Genomic DNA, 17,241 nt, shown 5'->3' with positions numbered 1-17,241 from the left:
CCTCCCTCAGACAGGCTGGTGTTCATGAAGAAGCTGTAGACACATGTGCTGGAGGACTGTCCCTCGCGCTCATCTCCACACTCGTACTCATGATTCCCTTCAGTGTAAACTGAAGCAGGTCCAGATGGAAACTTTCCAGGTGGAAAACAGGAGGTTAAATCCTCCAGCGTTGGGTGAGGAGGAGGACTTGAGGCTCCTGGATGGACTGGTTTGGACACATCTACAGATAACAGCAGGACAAATGTCATTCAGGTGTTGAATTATTGTGATTTGAAACATGAAAAATGTCTCTACCTGCCACCGTCAGCTCCACGCGCTTCAAAAAAATCCATAACCATCCATCCTGACTTATTTCCAGACAGATGAAAACTGCAGAATCTTCTTCTCTCGCTTGAGAAAGACGGAGGGAGAATGTGCCCTTTTCAAATGTAGTTTTAAGGTTAAAAGGTTTCTGATAAGAATGGACTGATCTCCCGAAAGCATGCAGCGTGTGGTTCAGTCCAAGTCGGATCCAAACTAACTTATATACATCACTGCGCTCACAAGTCAAAGTGACGTCTTCACCTGGACTCACAGTCTTGTTTTCCAGGACCAAAGTCTCATCACTCCCTGAGTCAGAGAAGAGAAGAGTCAGATGAAGCCCTCCAACACTGCCTCCAGGTGTGAGACAGTAGAGTTTACTCACGGGCTCGGTGGAGGAGCAGCAGCACAGTCACGACCATCAACATCCTTCCTTGTTGGTCTGAGCTCTGTCGAGACTGAGGCACAGAAGAAGTGACATCTAGAAGGAGGAGTCAGACACAGGACAGACTGATTGGTCTTCGCTCGACTCTCATGTCTCAGTGGAAACTTCTCATCAAAGTCTCTGAACATCAGCGGAAAGGTTTCTCACCAAGTCACCGTGAGATGCAGAATGATACGTTTGTATCAGTCACAGAGCAGTGAGTGTAAAACATTCCTCTGCTGCCATTTATCTCCAGCTTCATCACCCATTCAGCCCCAGGTGGCCTTGTTCTGTGTTCCTTCAGTCCCTGAGCTGAAGAGTTCAGACCAAGCTCTCGCCACAACCAGCACATTCTCACTCCTCAGGGCTCAATGGCCACTGCATGTTGAGGAGGGTTGCAAATGAGCAGAGCATTTCCACTAAATGTGAACTATGGACATACATATCATATTGGAAAATGTCCATGAGATTAATGGGATTTAATGGGGATTTAGAGGATTTCACTGGGAATATATTACAGTATATCCAGGCATCAATATAATCAGATTAGAGCAGGGCGACTCGAGTCGGGCCTGTTGTTGCAACGGGACAATCCTGCTACCCCCCTCATTCACAAATGAATTCCTCCATTAAGATTTTCCACAAAGTCCCATTGAAAGTGTCAAATGAAAAGTGTCGTCCAGAACGTCCCATTATACTGCACATCTGAGGTTTCTTTCAAACTCAGTCCCCAGGCTCCTCCTGGGCCTCATCAACCTCCAAGAACATGTCCACTTCCTGAGCCTCCCTTCTTTCCTTGACAACTTTTGGATGTTTGCTATTCAAACAGATCATCAAAATATTTCCCTATAACGCCATCAAATCATGTTTCAGAATCAGAATCAAATGTCAGAATCAGAATCAAAATCAAATTTATTGCCATGGTCAGTGGGGATCCAACCAACTAGGAAAGTGCTTCAGAATAAATTGCTGTCAATTACAATAAAATAAAATAAACTCCACTGTCCCCTGCTCAGGAAGTCTGTAAACCATCTACAGAGAGAGTCAGGCACGTTGAGCTGGCGAAGCTTGTCTTCAAGCAGAGCAGGGAGAATTGTGTTAAGGGCAGAGCTCAAGTCCACAAACAGAATCCTGGCTTAGGTTCCTGGGATGTCCAGATGCTCCAGAACGAAATGAAGGGCCTGGTTCACTGCATCAACCACAGATCTGTTGGCTCTGTAGGCAAACTGCAATGAGTCCAGGTGAGAAGCAGTGATAGATTTCAGGTGAGAGAGAACCAGGCGCTCAAAGGACTTCATGACCACAGACGTCAGTGCCACCGGTCTGTAGTCATTCAGTCCTGTGATCCTGGCCTTCTTGGGAACAGGAATGATAGTGGAGGGCTTAAAGCAGGCAGGAACATGACAGGACACCAAGGAAGCATTGAAGATGTCCCTGAACACTGGAGCCAGCTCAGCAGCAGGATGGCAGGGGAAACTCTACCGGCAGCCTTGCGATGGTGCTGAACTGAGTGAAAACGTCCTGCTCCATGATGTCAAGAGAAGGAGGGGGGAGGGGGTGGCTTTGCTGTCTCAGTGACATCGTTCGTCTGAGTTGTGTCACTAAGAAACCTTAAGCCCTCTCCACACTGGAGCCAGGTCATTGGCTGAGAACTGCTTTCCATGTCTGTCAAGTATACGGCATTAGCTTTCTTCAGCTCCCACTGAAACCGATACTTCACCTCTTTGTAGAAGTTCCTGTCCCCACTCTTGCGAGCTGCCTCCTTCTCCCGTCTGATCTGGCTGAGTTTAGCTGTGAACCAAGGTTTGTCATTAGCATATCTCACCTTGGTGCACGTTGGAACTGTGCACTCTTCACAGTAGCTGATCCATGAAGACCCAACTGGGGTCTCCCTGCTCCAGTCTGCTGATATTGATGCTTGGATACACTGTAATATAGTCCCAGTGAGATCCCATTATTCCCATGGAAACTCTCCAATATGGAATATTTTACAAATTCACATATAATTTACTGGACATTTTCTGCTCCTCAACATGCAGTGGCCACTGACCCCTGAGGAGTGAGAATGTGCTGGTTGTGGCGAGCGCTTGGTCTGAACTCTTCAGCTCAGGGACTGAAGGAACACAGAACAAGGCCACCTGGGGCTGAATGGGTGATGAAGCTGGAGATAAATGGCAGCAGAGGAATGTTTTACACTCACTGCTCTGTGACTGATACAAACGTATCATTCTGCATCTCACGGTGACTTGGTGAGAAACCTTTCCGCTGATGTTCAGAGCCTTTGATGAGAAGTTTCCACTGAGACATGAGAGTCGAGCGAAGACCAATCAGTCTGTCCTGTGTCTGGCTCCTCCTTCTAGATGTCACTTCTTCTGTGCCTCAGTCTCGACAGAGCTCAGACCAACAAGGAAGGATGTTGATGGTCGTGACTGTGCTGCTGCTCCTCCACCGAGCCCGTGAGTAAACTCTACTGTCTCACACCTGGAGGCAGTGTTGGAGGGCTTCATCTGACTCTTCTCTTCTCTGACTCAGGGAGTGAGAAGAATATGATGTCTGAGAAGCAGACTGTGAGACCTGGTGATGATGTTACTTTGACTTGTGAGCGCGAGTCTGTTTTGAATTTGTATTGGATCCGACTGGGACTGGACCATTCTCTGGTTATTTTTGCGAAACATGGCTTCTCTGCAGAGTATCCTCACATTAAACTTGAGAGGGACAGGAATTTCTCCCTCATTCTTTCTGAAGTGAAGAATGAAGATTCTGCAGTTTTCATCTGTGTGGAAGTATATCAGCGAAGATGGGCTTTATTGAAGCGCGTGGAGCTGATGGTGGCAGGTAGAGACATTTTTCATGTTTCAAATGACAATAATTCAACACCTGAATGACATTTATCCTGCTGTTATCTGTAGATGTGTCCAAACCAGTCCATCCAGGAGCCTCAAGTCCTCCTCCTCGCCCAACACTGGAGGATTTAACCTCCTGTTTTCCACCTGGAAAGTTTCCATCTGGACCTGCTTCAGTTTACACTGAAGGGAATCATGAGTACGAGTGTGGAGATGAGCGCGAGGGACAGTCCTCCAGCACATGTGTCTACAGCTTCTTCATGAACACCAGCCTGTCTGAGGGAGGATTACGCTCTGTCACCTCCTGTGGAGACAGGTCGGAGGCTGGAGCTGCAGGTAGGACTTTTATACCGTATCAACGTTTCTCTAAAAAAATAAAATTTGTTTAAAATCATTTAATTTAAAAAAAAAAAAAAAAAAAAAATATATATATATATATATATATATATATATAATTTAGATTTAGATTAGATTTCATCTTAATCTCCACTTTACGGCTCCCAGTAGATGAGTGTCTCAGAAAAGTTCTGAAAAATCATTTTTTTGTTTTGTATTCTTCTTTTAATAATAATAATAATATTATTTAATATAATAATAATATTAGATATATTTTTCAATGCATGCCACTTTCGTATGTGACAGTTCAAATTAAAAAAAAAAAATGTTATTGTGATAATAATGGTTGTAAATATTTTTATCGATTTAGTTTTCATATTCTTTAATACATCCGATTATTTATTTAGGGACATTGTATTTTTCCCTCCATTTTCACTCATTCACGGTCATTCAGGGCCAGTGAGCATGAAAACAGTGCACGGTAGTAATGAAAGTCAGCAAGACGTTTCCACAGACTGTGTGGGTGTTTCATTTGCTGAGTCCTCAGAATCTAGTTCAATTGAAGTCATGACATCAAAAGCGACAAGTGCTCTTCACTTGTCTGCCACTTCATCATGTTATCTTCTCTTATCTGCGGGCGGCGTGACTGGTTTGAACTGGTTCAGTTTCGATGCAACATTAGAATTTGAACGGACCAAAACAGCAAATGAACAATTGTTGTAAATCTGGCTGTTGTGAAAAAGAAATAAGAAACTATCCAGGCACAAAATGTTCATAATAATCTGAGTCGTTTTTAGAGAAATCATAAAAAGGTCAGTTTAAATATGCAATAGAGAAAAGGTGAAGTTTGTTTTTTACTGTGTGTGTTCCGGGTATATGCACTTCATTTATTTATTTTTGTTTACTGTACAGAAGTACACTTTCTTTTTTCCTGTTTGGGGCACTTCACACCAACACCCTCCCCACCTTGGCTTCTCCTGACCATCCGCCCACATTTTCCCAACCTTGATCTCTGCAAACAATGTATCAGGGTGTTTTGCCATAAACCGTGGAGCAGGTTCAGTCTCCCCAGCTCACTGTGACTCAAAACACAGTGTCAGAAGATCATGTCAGACAGGATGACGTCAGCATGAGCTTTGGGAATGAATGAAGGTGTTTTCTCTGCCAACAGAGGCTTCATCTAGTTTTCCAAACTGCAGGATCATGGCTGGTGTACTGGGCGCTGCTCTGGCCGTGAGCCTGATGGTGACAATCTTCCTTCTTCACTCCATCAAGAAACTCAAGAGTGGGTGTCTCTGCTGCAGAAAGAAGCTCAATTCTCCATGTCCTCTCAACGTTTTGATTCTACTTCCAGATGCAGCAGCTCTGCAGGCAGACGGTGTTGAACACCAGCAGGTACGACGCTCCGCACTCACTGTGGAAATGGTGGTCTCATTCAAACTCTCTTTTCAGGAGGACTCGGTCACTTACTCCACGGCGGTTCAGTTTAGACACCAACCTAGAGAAAAGAGAGGGAGGAACCTCAGTCCCCCGGAGCAGCAGTGCATCTACACTTCAGTCAGAACCCACCACTGACGGAACTATTGTCCAAGCAGACGACAATCTTCAGACAAGCTGTCTTCACCAGAACATACTAGTGATGGGTGGATGAGGTTTGATGAAACAGTGTCCAGACTTTCAGAGGCCACCAGATGGCACTGTCTGTCTGGACTTGAACAACTATTTGTATGAAACCTTACATATGTTTCTAAATCAGGAGCACCATCTAGTGACCTGAAGAAAAGACAGTGTTTCATGCAACACTGTTTCGTGATGCCTCATTGAGCCATTACTAAAAATCAGCCACAAATGAGTGAAAATCACACCTCAAAGTCACCACTCAACCCGAAAACGTATCAAAGCAACAACGTCGAAGTGAAGGAATCGTGGTTTCGGCCCTTTGATCAAGGGACGTACATGGGGCGGACGGTTTGAGGTTTGGTGAGTCGTCTTGTGTTTCCATGGCTTCATTTGTTGGTAGGTGTGTCGAAAACAGGAAGTGGCTCAAAGTCAAACCTCCGTCGAGAGCTTTTGTTGAAACATGTGAACATGGTCAGTGGAAGCAAAGGGAGAGTGAAACCTCTTGCAGGATGCTTTGCTAGGTTTACTGAGAAAAGTCACACCTCTTCTCAACAGGATCACAACAGCCACCATCATCAACCACAGACTCCTGAAGTGATGATGTGAAAGTCAAGTAATGAAAAAGTAATGACCCTTTGCTGATGATACATGCACACACTCCTTTGCTTTCTTACTTCCTGTTTGTTTTTGAAGCCAAAAATGATCCTTCTGTCTGGGGCTTTTTATACTCTTGCATCTTATCACTTCTAATAAAATCCTAAAAACCTCACTCACAAGACCAATGTGTCTCAGTTATTAAGATACTCCAAACTCAGCAGCTGGACCATGAAGCTTGTCTCCTCTCCACGGGTCCAAACCATCTCCTTCACTTTGTCTCCAGTCTTCTCCCTCTGATGGACTCATTTCTAGTCTTTTCCTTTCTCCCAATAACAACAGTATGTTCATCTCTGACTCCTCTGACTCTCACTCCATAAACTTACATCATGGCAGCTACGATCTATCGAAGCTTCTGAAATGACCCCTGACACGTAGCTGTGGAAAACAGTCACACCCAAAAAGGAAATAGCGCTTCAGTCCATGGTGCATGCACACGAGTGTGTAGCTGTGGTGAGGCTTCAATAGAAATTGAGGCCATGTTTCCTCTCTGGTGTTTCACAGACCAATCAGACTGCTGTTTCTGAAACGGTCTCCCCTCCATCAGCTCTCTCGTTTCCTCTTCTCTCTTGATCACATTCACTGTGAAACCATGGCAATACTTGCTCTGCTGCTGCTTCTTCACCTCAGAGGTAAGTCTTCATTCGCTCTCTGACATCCAAGTCAGAAATGTTGATCTGGAATCTGTGTTTTTAGGCTGTGTTGGAACCCTCCAAACAATCGAAGCCTCCACTGGTGAAGCAGTTCGACTAGTTTGTCCTGTGACTTCAGGGTATTTTAACTGGATGAGACTCGTTCCTGAAAACGTTCCTGAAGTCTTCACTGAATCATCATGGACGTACTTGAATATAAATGTCATCAGAGAGGAGAAGGAGAAGTTGATCCTGGAGTTTGAACGCGCCAGTAAAAATGACTCTGCAGTTTATCTCTGTCTGCGAGTCCTTGGAAACAACTGGACGTTCATCAAACAAGTCAAGCTCATTGTTACAGGTGACTCAGTTCAAGTCAGAAAAAAATTATTCCTATTTGAGTTATCATCAGTTGAATCTTTAATCTCTCACCATCAGATCCATCCGTCAATCATTCGACACCAGCCGCCACAGTTTCGAGCCCAACGACTCCACCAGTGAATTGGACCTGTTTCCCACCTGGAAAGTTTCAGTCTCAACCCAGTTCTGTGCTCGTGGAAGGAGCTCAGGAGTTCAACTGTGACGGTGATCCGGAGGAACCGTCCGCCAGGAAATGCCTCTTCAACTTCTTCATGAACGTCAGCCTGTCCAACGCCACGGGGTTCGGGTCGGTGGCTTCGTGCGGAGAGAGAACTCAGCAAGGAGCTGCAGGTAGGTGCTCAGTTTTCACGCTTAAAAAAATGCCTCGGCAGCAGTGAAATACATGTCTAACCGGTCAGACACTGATGCTCTGAACGGATCTTAGTCAAATTTGGTCCTGAACTGACCCGGTTCTGTCTCACTTTCACTTAGGTTATTATTATTATTATTAGTTACTTAAAGAAGATCTTAAACAAGATCGTGAGTACAATAGTTCAATATCATGTCAGCGAAGGCAGAAGTGAGTATGAAGTTCATATGACACTGCTGGAATGTCAGTCTTCATTTAAGTTGTCATCTGTCTCCTTGACTGAATTATACTAGGGCTGTCAATCAATAACAAAATAAAAATAGAAGAGATACAAAATATGAGCTCAACATGCCATCAATTGCAAATTAATTTTTATACAAGATTAAAAATTGTAATCTACTGACAGCCCTACTATTAATACATGTGCATGCATTTAATTTAATAAAGTGAATGAATAAAATTTATATTTTGTTTTTTTTCTAATGTTTAGAAATATTGTCAAAACAAAAAAATATTATTCCTTATACTTTTTCACACTTACTCATTTCTCTCATTTTATTTTATTTTCCAATTCACATCACACATTTCAGTTTCATATTTCTAATCATCATCACCATGAGACAATGTTTGTATGAATCCTGTTGTGTGAACCACAAATCCAAACGTTTCCATCATCTCATCTCTCCCCAGCGAATGTGATTTATTTCGGAGCGGCTGCTGCTCTGACTGTTCGGCTGATCCTCATCCTGACACTCATCTGTTTCATCAAGAAACCCCAAAGTACCTGCCTCAAGACCTGAGTGTGCATCGTGACCAGACTAAATCTATCCTAACAGGTACTTTTTTTTTTTCTTTTCTTTCAGACGGGGTTGAATAACAAACACAAGCATGTTCTCCTTCACCTTTCTGAATGAGCCATGTTTCCCTCATCTTTCCTCAGAGCCATGAACACTCAGCCATGTGTTCCACACCCCTCTACAGTGGCAGGATCTCAGAACAACAGACGAAGGAAGACTGCATGGTTTGGAGTGGACTAGTTCGACCTGTGGACATGGTGCAATGTCACATCAGCAGGGAACGTCAACACACCTGTCTCCTCCTGCCTCCATGTAGCTTCATGCATGCTGGGCTATGCCAGGTCTTGATATCGCTGCTAAAAATAAATAAATAAATAAATAAAAAAAAAATGTGTCAATGAGTAGACAAAGAACGTTGAAATGAAATGAAAACCTGAAATGAAAGCAGAAATTCAACCAGAGAGGAGTCAAATTTCAGTTTGCTGAGTTCAGTAAACAGTTGCTTCCATATACAGTGGTACCTTGGTTTTTGAACAAATCGGAGTTCGAACAAAAATTTGGAGATTTTTTGCTTCTGATTGCAAACGAAAATCCAGAACTCAAATGCCACCAAAAAAAGACGGAAAAAACAACGTATGCGGACCGATCAGCTGACCCACGACGCGCTTTGTTATTGTGTATAGCGCAGCTTCTGTATGCAGACGTCTCCCGTTAGCTACATGTACTGACTGTTTTTTCTTCATATTGAGGTGTAAAACCTTTCCTGTCTCCACACTGGACCGTGGTAGAGTGTCACAGGGGAGGTGCTCGCTCTCCACACCTCCGAGGCTGGAGCGCTCACTCCAGGGTTTGATGTCCTGTTGTGGGCTGGAGCTGGGACAGGGATGAGGCGAGTCTGGGACAGAGCGTTACTTGGTTTATGACTTTGTCACAGCCAAACTGCACAGAAGCGCACATTCAGAGCTGGACACGCACCGGGCACCTCTTCACTTCTGGAGAGACGTCACTCACTCGGCAACCCCTCCCACATGCAGCGGCCACACACATAGAGGAACAGCGCACCTGCAGCAGACACTCTACATTCACTCCTACAAAAGCCTGTTTTAAGGCTTGGAATGCATTATTTCTGTTTCCATTCATTGTAATGGGAAAAATCGATTCAGATTTCGAACAAATCGCTTCTCGAACAGCCTTCTGGAACGGATTGTGGTCGAGAACCGAGGTACCACTATATGGCCATTTACAGTTGGTATGTTCACTGGCACTAAATCAGAATCACCTGGAGTCTCGGTCCGAAGATAGAAGTCTTTGTCTGATGTCGGGTGGGAGTATTTGTATTTCAGCCCCTGCCCTTTTGTTGCGTTTATTCAGCATACTTTCCATTTCCTGTTCAAAGTCTCACTTTCTGTCAGTCTTGAGAAACAAATGTTAAATTCCTTTAGATTTCTCTTATCTCTAAACTGTTGCTGATATTGTTTTCGTGGTTGGACTGTGTTCAACTTCTGATTGTACAGATGGAATGTGCTTCATCTCATCTGAAAAAGTAAATCACTCAATAAAGGCTCTTTTTGTATAATTAAGTCTGCAAGTCTCATTTTTCATAACCTGGTTTTAAAGGTTTAAGAAAAGAGTGCAGCAGGTCAAGCAAGGGACGGAACACTGGAGTTGAAGGAAGAACAAACCTGACAGTCGCAGGTCGATCCATTCATCACTGCCCTCAGACCACGTCATCCCAGCTGTCCAGGATCCTCAGTGAACAACAAGGAAACAAACCTCTGGGAATTCTCAAAATCTTGAACTAAAAAACAGTTGCCATTCAAATACAAGTGAATATGCATGACGGTGATTCCTCAGTCACATGCTAAGAGCACACTGCCTGCTGCCTGACTATTGAGACCACACCCCCCAGTGGAAATGTGCAGCCCTCCATCACCTGTACAGGAGATTTCTAGAGGACTGGACCACACTTTTGAGCCTGAAGCACAAAGAAGGCTCACACCTGAGTGAGTGGGCAAAACTAAGTGAAGCAAGGTTCGATGGTGTTATGGGGAAATATATCGATGATCTGTTTGAATAGGAAAGATACAAAGAGGTGGCAGGGAAAGAAGGGAGGCTGAAGAGGAAGACTCAGAGTTGGATGCTGAGGAAGTGGACATGGTGTTGGAGATTGATGAGGCCCAGGAAGAGCCTGGTGACTGAGCTAAAATTGCTTGGAGGAAGGTTCACATGTGTAATGGTACATTCTGGAGGGATAGTGGCTCTTTTCATTTATCATTTTGAATGGGAGTTTGTGGAGATTTCTTTAAATGGGGGAATGCATTTGTGAATGAGTGGGGTTGGAGGATTGGCCCTTTGAAACCCTACTCCCAACTGGAGTCCGCCAGTTTTCCAACACTTTCCAAAATGATATCTTTCCAAATGGCACATGGAAATTGAATGGAAAATGTTGAAAAATGCTCCTTTGCAACCTGAAGCATGCAGTGTTGAAGTGAGGAGTGAGAATGTGGTGTTTGTGGCGAGAGCTTGGTCTGAACTCTTCAGCTCAGGGACTGAAGGAACACAGAACAAGGCCACTTGGGGCTGAATGGGTGATGAAGCTGGAGATAAACTGCAGCAGAGGAATGTTTTACACTCACTGCTCTGTGACTGATACAAACGTATCATTCTGCATCTCACGGTGACTTGGTGAGAAACCTTTCCGCTGATGTTCAGAGCCTTTGATGAGAAGTTTCCACTGAGACATGAGAGTCGAGCGAAGACCAATCAGTCTGTCCTGTGTCTGGCTCCTCCTTCTAGATGTCACTTCTTCTGTGCCTCAGTCTCGACAGAGCTCAGACCAACAAGGAAGGATGTTGATGGTCGTGACTGTGCTGCTGCTCCTCCACCGAGCCCGTGAGTAAACTCTACTGTCTCACACCTGGAGGCAGTGTTGGAGGGCTTCATCTGACTCTTCTCTTCTCTGACTCAGGGAGTGATGACACTTTGGTCCTGGAAAACAAGACTGTGAGACCTGGTGAAGACGTCACTTTGACCTGCGAGCGTAGTGATCGATCTAAGTTAGTTTGGATCCGACTTGGACTGAACCACATGCTGCATGCTTTCGGGAGATCAGTCTATTCTTATCAGCAACCTTTTAACCTTAAAACTACATTTGAAAAGGGCACATTCTCCCTCCGTCTTTCTCAAGCGAGAGAAGAAGATTCTGCAGTTTTCATCTGTCTGGAAATAAGTCAGGATGGATGGTTATGGATATTTTTGAAGCGCGTGGAGCTGACGGTGGCAGGTAGAGACATTTTTCATGTTTCAAATCACAATAATTCAACACCTGAATGACATTTGTCCTGCTGTTATCTGTAGATGTGTCCAAACCAGTCCATCCAGGAGCCTCAAGTCCTCCTCCTCGCCCAACACTGGAGAATTTAACCTCCTGTTTTCCACCTGGAAAGTTTCCATCTGGACCTGCTTCAGTTTACACTGAAGGGAATCATGAGTACGAGTGTGGAGATGAGCGCGAGGGACAGTCCTCCAGCACATGTGTCTACAGCTTCTTCATGAACACCAGCCTGTTTGAGGGAGGATTACGCTCTGTCACCTCATGTGGAGAGAGGTCTGAGGCTGGAGCTGCAGGTAGGACTTCATCATAAGTCAATTGAATGGAGGTTTCAACTGCTTCTTGGTTAATTTTCAATTTTAAACACAGATTCTTGACTCTTTAAACTAGCCATCCGCTGAAGACATTTTTATTTTTATTTTATTTTTTGGTACAATATTTCTCTTCCTGATTTAAAAATATTTCCTTCAGTCTTTCTGTGTGTGTGTCACTATCAGTCCTTTGAAACACAAACAGACACAATTCAACATTTCATTTCAGGCTCAAACATGTCGACTAACAACCTCCTTTATGTCGGAGCGGCTGCTGCTCTGACTGTGGTCCTGATTGTTGCTTGTTTGATCCACCAACCCAAAAGTGAGTCTCACGACACCTGAGAGTTTATTGTGAGGGGATTTCATTGCTCTTTATTTTCCTCCTTCAGACCTGGTTGATCTGCAAACACAAACTAGCGACGGTCTCCAGGCTCCCCTGGTGAGAAGCACAGTCACTGTTGGACCTTCAGAAAGACCTTTTGTTCTTCAGGTTCCTGAGTCAGCGATGCTTCTGTGCTCTCTCCTCAGAGCCATGAACACTCAGTGATGTGTTACACAGCCGTCTGCAGTGAGGAGAAGGCAGGAGGAGAGAGAGCAGCGTGCAGGAGGAGGAGGAGTCAGAACCTGTCACACTGAGCCTCACTGAGCTTCCTGTGTCATCTGTGTCCCACATTCACACTTCTTATCTGTCTCACCCTCTGAAACACTTCAGTTTCAACAATAACTTCACTCTGAATAGTCTCTTCTTTGAACAAATAAGCGCATGAAGACAAAATGATCCTCCTGCAAGTTCAGAATTGTTTCACTTTCATATGTGAGTCTTAGGTGAGAAACTAGATTTGTTCTGACACATTTCAAATGATTTTTTAAATAAAATAACCTTTAAAAATACATGGGTTTGTGTTTACTCAAACAAGTCATGTGACACGGTTTGACCCAGTTCCACCGTCTCAGCAAAATACCTGAACCAGGAAGCAGAAGGAAGAGTAAAGCTGGAGGCCCACACAGTCTGCACTCAGTGAGGAAGCCACAGACATCAGTGCTCGTGGTTTCTGTCTTCCGCCTCCTGCTGTCCCCAGCTGAAGTACCTGCACGGAAAGTGCTACTTCATGTTGACTCACTCTGAGCAGTGAAGCCAGTTGGCACAACTGTCATGGCTCCTTCCTCACTTCAGATTCAGAATCAGAATGCCATGGTGGTTGGAGATTCCATCAAGGGTCTTCTGGGGCTTGAGCTCCAGGCTGCTGTGGCTGCACCACGACACCAGCCTGTCAGAATGAAATGAAGGGCCTGCTTCACTGCATCGTCCACAGATCTGTTGGCTCTGTAGGCAAACTGCAATGAGTCCAGGTGAGAAGCAGTGATAGATTTCAGGTGAGAGAGAACCAGGCGCTCAAAGGACTTCATGACCACAGACGTCAGTGGCACCGGTCTGTAGTCATTCAGTCCTGTGATCCTGGCCTTCTTTCAAACATTGCAGCACAAACGGAGAGCTTGGAGCTGTTCAGGAACTTTGGTTAGAAGAAGAAAACATCATCTCAGTTCCAGGTGCCATAGATCGTCTATACTGAAGTGAGCACTGTGAGTGAACAAATGAAGAGCTGTTTACATGACATGACAAACCATTGTGTATTCAGGGAGAAAGCAGCACCACCCCATAGTTTAACCCAAACTCAACCATCTCTCTTTGCCGTGATGTGCTGCCTTGGGCGACAGGAAATGCCATGCATGCAGAAACATGTGCTTTAATTGAACGCCCAATTCTGGGAATTCTAAAAACCAGATCTGTTCCATGAGAATTTATGAGAATTATGGGAATAAAGTGGGAATTTTTATGACTGAAGGTTGGCTCTTCAGTAAGAACTTAGATATATTTGAAAGAATATTTTAGTTAAATTTTGACATGAGTAAACACAAAGACAAGAATTTTTACTTCAGTTTTTTTTAATTCAAAAAAAAATCAGCAAAAATATGTCACAACAAATCTAATTTCTTCAGACTCACATATTTAAAGTGAAACAATTCTGAACTTGTGACAGGATGATGTTGTCTTCATGAGCTCACTTAGATGAAAGAAGAATAGAAACAATGAAGAGTGAAGTTGAAGGTGAAAGTGTTTCAGAGGGTGAGACAGATGAGACAGGAAGCTCAGTGAGGCTCAGTGTGACAGGTTCTGACTCCTCCTCCTCCTGCACGCTGCTCTCTCTCCTCCTGCCTTCTCCTCACTGCAGACGGCTGTGTAACACATCACTGAGTGTTCATGGCTCTGAGGAGAGAGCACAGAAGCATCGCTGACTCAGGAACCTGAAGAACAAAAGGTCTTTCTGAAGGTCCAACAGTGACTGTGCTTCTCACCAGGGGAGCCTGGAGACCGTCGCTAGTTTGTGTTTGCAGATCAACCAGGTCTGAAGGAGGAAAATAAAGAGCAATGAAATCCCCTCACAATAAAGTCTCAGGTGTCGTGAGACTCACTTTTGGGTTGGTGGATCAAACAAGCAACAATCAGGACCACAGTCAGAGCAGCAGCCGCTCCGACATAAAGGAGGTTGTTAGTCGACATGTTTGAGCCTGAAATGAAATGTTGAATTGTGTCTGTTTGTTGTGGATCAAAGAACTGATAGTGACACACACACAGCAAGACTGAAGGAAAGATCGTCTCAGGAGGTTTGTTTTTAAAAGGAAGAGAAATGTTGCACACATAATGAAAAGAAAAATGAAAAGAAAAACAATATTTAAAAATAAGTAAAACATTTAAATACTGAGTTGAGAAGATCAAACATCATTTTAGACGATGAAAATGTTACAATTTATGTACAGTGATTGGAGCCTGGCTATTTTAAATGTTTGCTTTCGTCATTCATTAATACAATGACAAAAAACTGAAATAATAATGACAGTAAAAAAAATATTTTGTACACTTTTTATTCTTCTATAAAATACATTGATAAATTATATTTTACTAAATGATTAAGAGACATGAAAAAAACAACTGCACATAGAACACAAATATTATACTTTCTCTTGAGTGTGGTGACATAAAATTTTTTAAAATGTCTATTTTTCTGGGAAGAAATAACATCAATTAAGTTTTACATAACATGACAGGAGGGAGAATTTACGAACAGTATCTTTATTAAATGCAGAAGGCATCTGGTTTCATAATGCACAACAGTAATACATTGAAAAAGAAGGGACTTTGTTTTACAAATCCTTAGGAATGTGTTTTGTGTAAAAAGTCTTCTTTTTGATCCACAATAAATACATTTTTCGGAGCTTTTGCATTGTCAAATGTTTGTATTATGACAGTCCAATTGAATTAAAATTTTGAGTTCAGTCAAGAATCTGAGTTTAACGTTGAAAATTAAACATGAAGCAGTTGAAACCTCCATTCATTTGACTTATGCTGAAGTCCTACCTGCAGCTCCAGCATCAGACCTGTCTCCACATGAGGTGACAGAGCGTAATCCTCCCTCAGACAGGCTGGTGTTCATGAAGAAGCTGTAGACACATGTGCTGGAGGACTGTCCCTCGCGCTCATCTCCACACTCGTACTCATGATTCCCTTCAGTGTAAACTGAAGCAGGTCCAGATGGAAACTTTCCAGGTGGAAAACAGGAGGTTAAATCCTCCAGTGTTGGGCGAGGGGGAGGAGTTGAGGCTCCTGGATGGACTGGTTTGGACACATCTACAGATAACAGCAGGACAAATGTCATTCAGGTGTTGAATTATTGAGATTTGAAACATGAAAAAATGTTTCTACCTGCCACCGTCAGCTCCACACGCTTCAAAAAAATCCATGACCGCTGACTTATTTCCAGACAGATGAAAACTGCAGAATCTTCTTCTCTCGCTTGAGAAAGACGGAGGGAGAATGTGCGCTTTTCAAATGTAGTTTTAAGGTTAAAAGGTTGCTGATAAGAATAGACTGGTCTCCCAAAAGCATGCAGCGTGTGGTTCAGTCCCAGTCGGATCCAAACTAACTTAGATAGATCACTGCGCTCACAAGTCAAAGTGACGTCTTCACCTGGACTCACAGTCTTGTTTTCCAGGACCAAAGTGTCATCACTCCCTGAGTCAGAGAAGAGAAGAGTCAGATGAAGCCCTCCAACACTGCCTCCAGGTGTGAGACAGTAGAGTTTACTCACGGGCTCGGTGGAGGAGCAGCAGCACAGTCACGACCATCAACATCCTTCCTTGTTGGTCTGAGCTCTGTCGAGACTGAGGCACAGAAGAAGTGACATCTAGAAGGAGGAGCCAGACACAGGACAGACTGATTGGTCTTCGCTTGACTCTCATGTCTCAGTGGAAACTTCTCATCAAAGGCTCTGAACATCAGGAGAAAGAAAAAGAGCGGAAACATATTGATGATCTGTTTGAATAGGAAAGATACAAATAGGTGGCAGGGAAAGAAGGGAGGCTGAAGAGGAAGACTCAGAGTTGGATGCTGAGGAAGTGGACATGGTGTTGGAGATTGATGAGGCCCAGGAAGAGCCTGGTGACTGAGCTAAAATTGCTTGGAGGAAGGTTCCCATGTTTGATGGGACATTCTGCAGGGAAAGTGGCTCTTTTCATTTACCATTTTGAATGGGACTTTGTGGAGATTTTTTTAAATGGGCGAATGCATTTGTGAATGAGTGGGGTGAGAGGATTGGCCCTTTGAAACCCTACTCCCAACTGGAGTCCGCCAGTTTTCCAACATTTTCCAAAATGATATCTTTCCAAATGGCACATGGAAATTGAATGGAAAATGTTGAAAAATGCTCCTTTGCAACCTGAAGCATGCAGTGTTGAAGTGAGGAGTGAGAATGTGGTGTTTGTGGCGAGAGCTTGGTCTGAACTCTTCAGCTCAGGGACTGAAGGAACACAGAACAAGGCCACCTGGGGCTGAATGGGTGATGAAGCTGGAGATAAACTGCAGCAGAGGAATGTTTTACACTCACTGCTCTGTGACTGATACAAACGTATCATTCTGCATCTCACGGTGACTTGGTGAGAAACCTTTCCGCTGATGTTCAGAGCCTTTGATGAGAAGTTTCCACTGAGACATGAGAGTCGAGCGAAGACCAATCAGTCTGTCCTGTGTCTGGCTCCTCCTTCTAGATGTCACTTCTTCTGTGCCTCAGTCTCGACAGAGCTCAGACCAACAAGGAAGGATGTTGATGGTCGTGACTGTGCTGCTGCTCCTCCACCGAGCCTGTGAGTAAACTCTACTGTCTCACACCTGGAGGCAGTGTTGGAGGGCTTCATCTGACTCTTCTCTTCT

The 17,241-nt window shown here is 44.0% G+C and overlaps 2 protein-coding genes and 1 long non-coding RNA gene across 4 annotated transcripts; 2 read left to right on the top strand and 1 right to left on the bottom strand.

Moving 5' to 3' along the window:
- The first annotated feature begins 2,391 nt into the window (after positions 1-2,391).
- LOC128767482 (uncharacterized) lies at positions 2,392-6,234 on the top strand. Of its 2 annotated transcripts, none has more exons than XR_008416117.1 (8): positions 2,392-2,527; positions 2,764-2,973; positions 3,085-3,180; positions 3,257-3,559; positions 3,634-3,903; positions 5,103-5,188; positions 5,258-5,298; positions 5,356-6,234. XR_008416117.1 is itself a non-coding variant. In XM_053879570.1 (8 exons), exons 3-8 carry the CDS (start codon positions 3,138-3,140, stop codon positions 5,476-5,478), a joined length of 894 nt encoding a protein of 297 aa, XP_053735545.1. In that variant the 5' UTR covers positions 2,392-2,527; positions 2,764-2,973; positions 3,085-3,137; the 3' UTR covers positions 5,479-6,234. The 2 variants fall into 2 exon arrangements, 1 of the variants encoding a protein (XP_053735545.1); XM_053879570.1 differs by having other exon boundaries at positions 5,075-5,188.
- A 5,100-nt stretch (positions 6,235-11,334) lies between these two features.
- Positions 11,335-12,704, top strand: LOC128767483 (uncharacterized). The gene is made up of 5 exons (XM_053879571.1): positions 11,335-11,616; positions 11,691-11,960; positions 12,205-12,300; positions 12,368-12,417; positions 12,507-12,704. The coding sequence occupies exons 1-5, from the start codon at positions 11,421-11,423 to the stop codon at positions 12,612-12,614; spliced, it is 720 nt and encodes a 239-aa protein (XP_053735546.1). The 5' UTR covers positions 11,335-11,420; the 3' UTR covers positions 12,615-12,704.
- Positions 12,705-14,148: 1,444 nt separating this feature from the next.
- Positions 14,149-15,610, bottom strand: LOC128767484 (uncharacterized). Its single transcript, XR_008416118.1, has 4 exons — positions 15,394-15,610; positions 14,451-14,546; positions 14,334-14,383; positions 14,149-14,244 (listed from the first exon to the last, which is right to left on the bottom strand). It is a non-coding gene; the product is annotated as an uncharacterized LOC128767484 (long non-coding RNA).
- Positions 15,611-17,241: the final 1,631 nt, after the last annotated feature.

This window comes from Synchiropus splendidus, chromosome 11 (genome assembly GCF_027744825.2).
Source record: "Synchiropus splendidus isolate RoL2022-P1 chromosome 11, RoL_Sspl_1.0, whole genome shotgun sequence".
Taxonomy (NCBI): Eukaryota; Metazoa; Chordata; class Actinopteri; order Syngnathiformes; family Callionymidae; genus Synchiropus; species Synchiropus splendidus.
The sequence above is the reverse complement of the archived record's forward strand: the minus strand, read 5'-3'. Positions and strand labels throughout refer to the sequence as shown.

Excerpts from the sequence above, each read along its gene's own strand:
- LOC128767482 (XM_053879570.1), top strand. The coding sequence starts at position 3,138 with ATGTTGATGGTCGTGACTGTGCTGCTGCTCCTCCACCGAGCCC. Across the intron at positions 3,560-3,633 it reads CGTGGAGCTGATGGTGGCAG|ATGTGTCCAAACCAGTCCAT; the intron begins GTAGAGACATTT and ends TGTTATCTGTAG. Across the intron at positions 5,299-5,355 it reads ACGGTGTTGAACACCAGCAG|GAGGACTCGGTCACTTACTC; the intron begins GTACGACGCTCC and ends CTCTCTTTTCAG.
- LOC128767483 (XM_053879571.1), top strand. The coding sequence starts at position 11,421 with ATGCTGCATGCTTTCGGGAGATCAGTCTATTCTTATCAGCAACCTTTT. Across the intron at positions 11,961-12,204 it reads GTCTGAGGCTGGAGCTGCAG|GCTCAAACATGTCGACTAAC; the intron begins GTAGGACTTCAT and ends ATTTCATTTCAG. Across the intron at positions 12,418-12,506 it reads ACGGTCTCCAGGCTCCCCTG|AGCCATGAACACTCAGTGAT; the intron begins GTGAGAAGCACA and ends CTCTCTCCTCAG.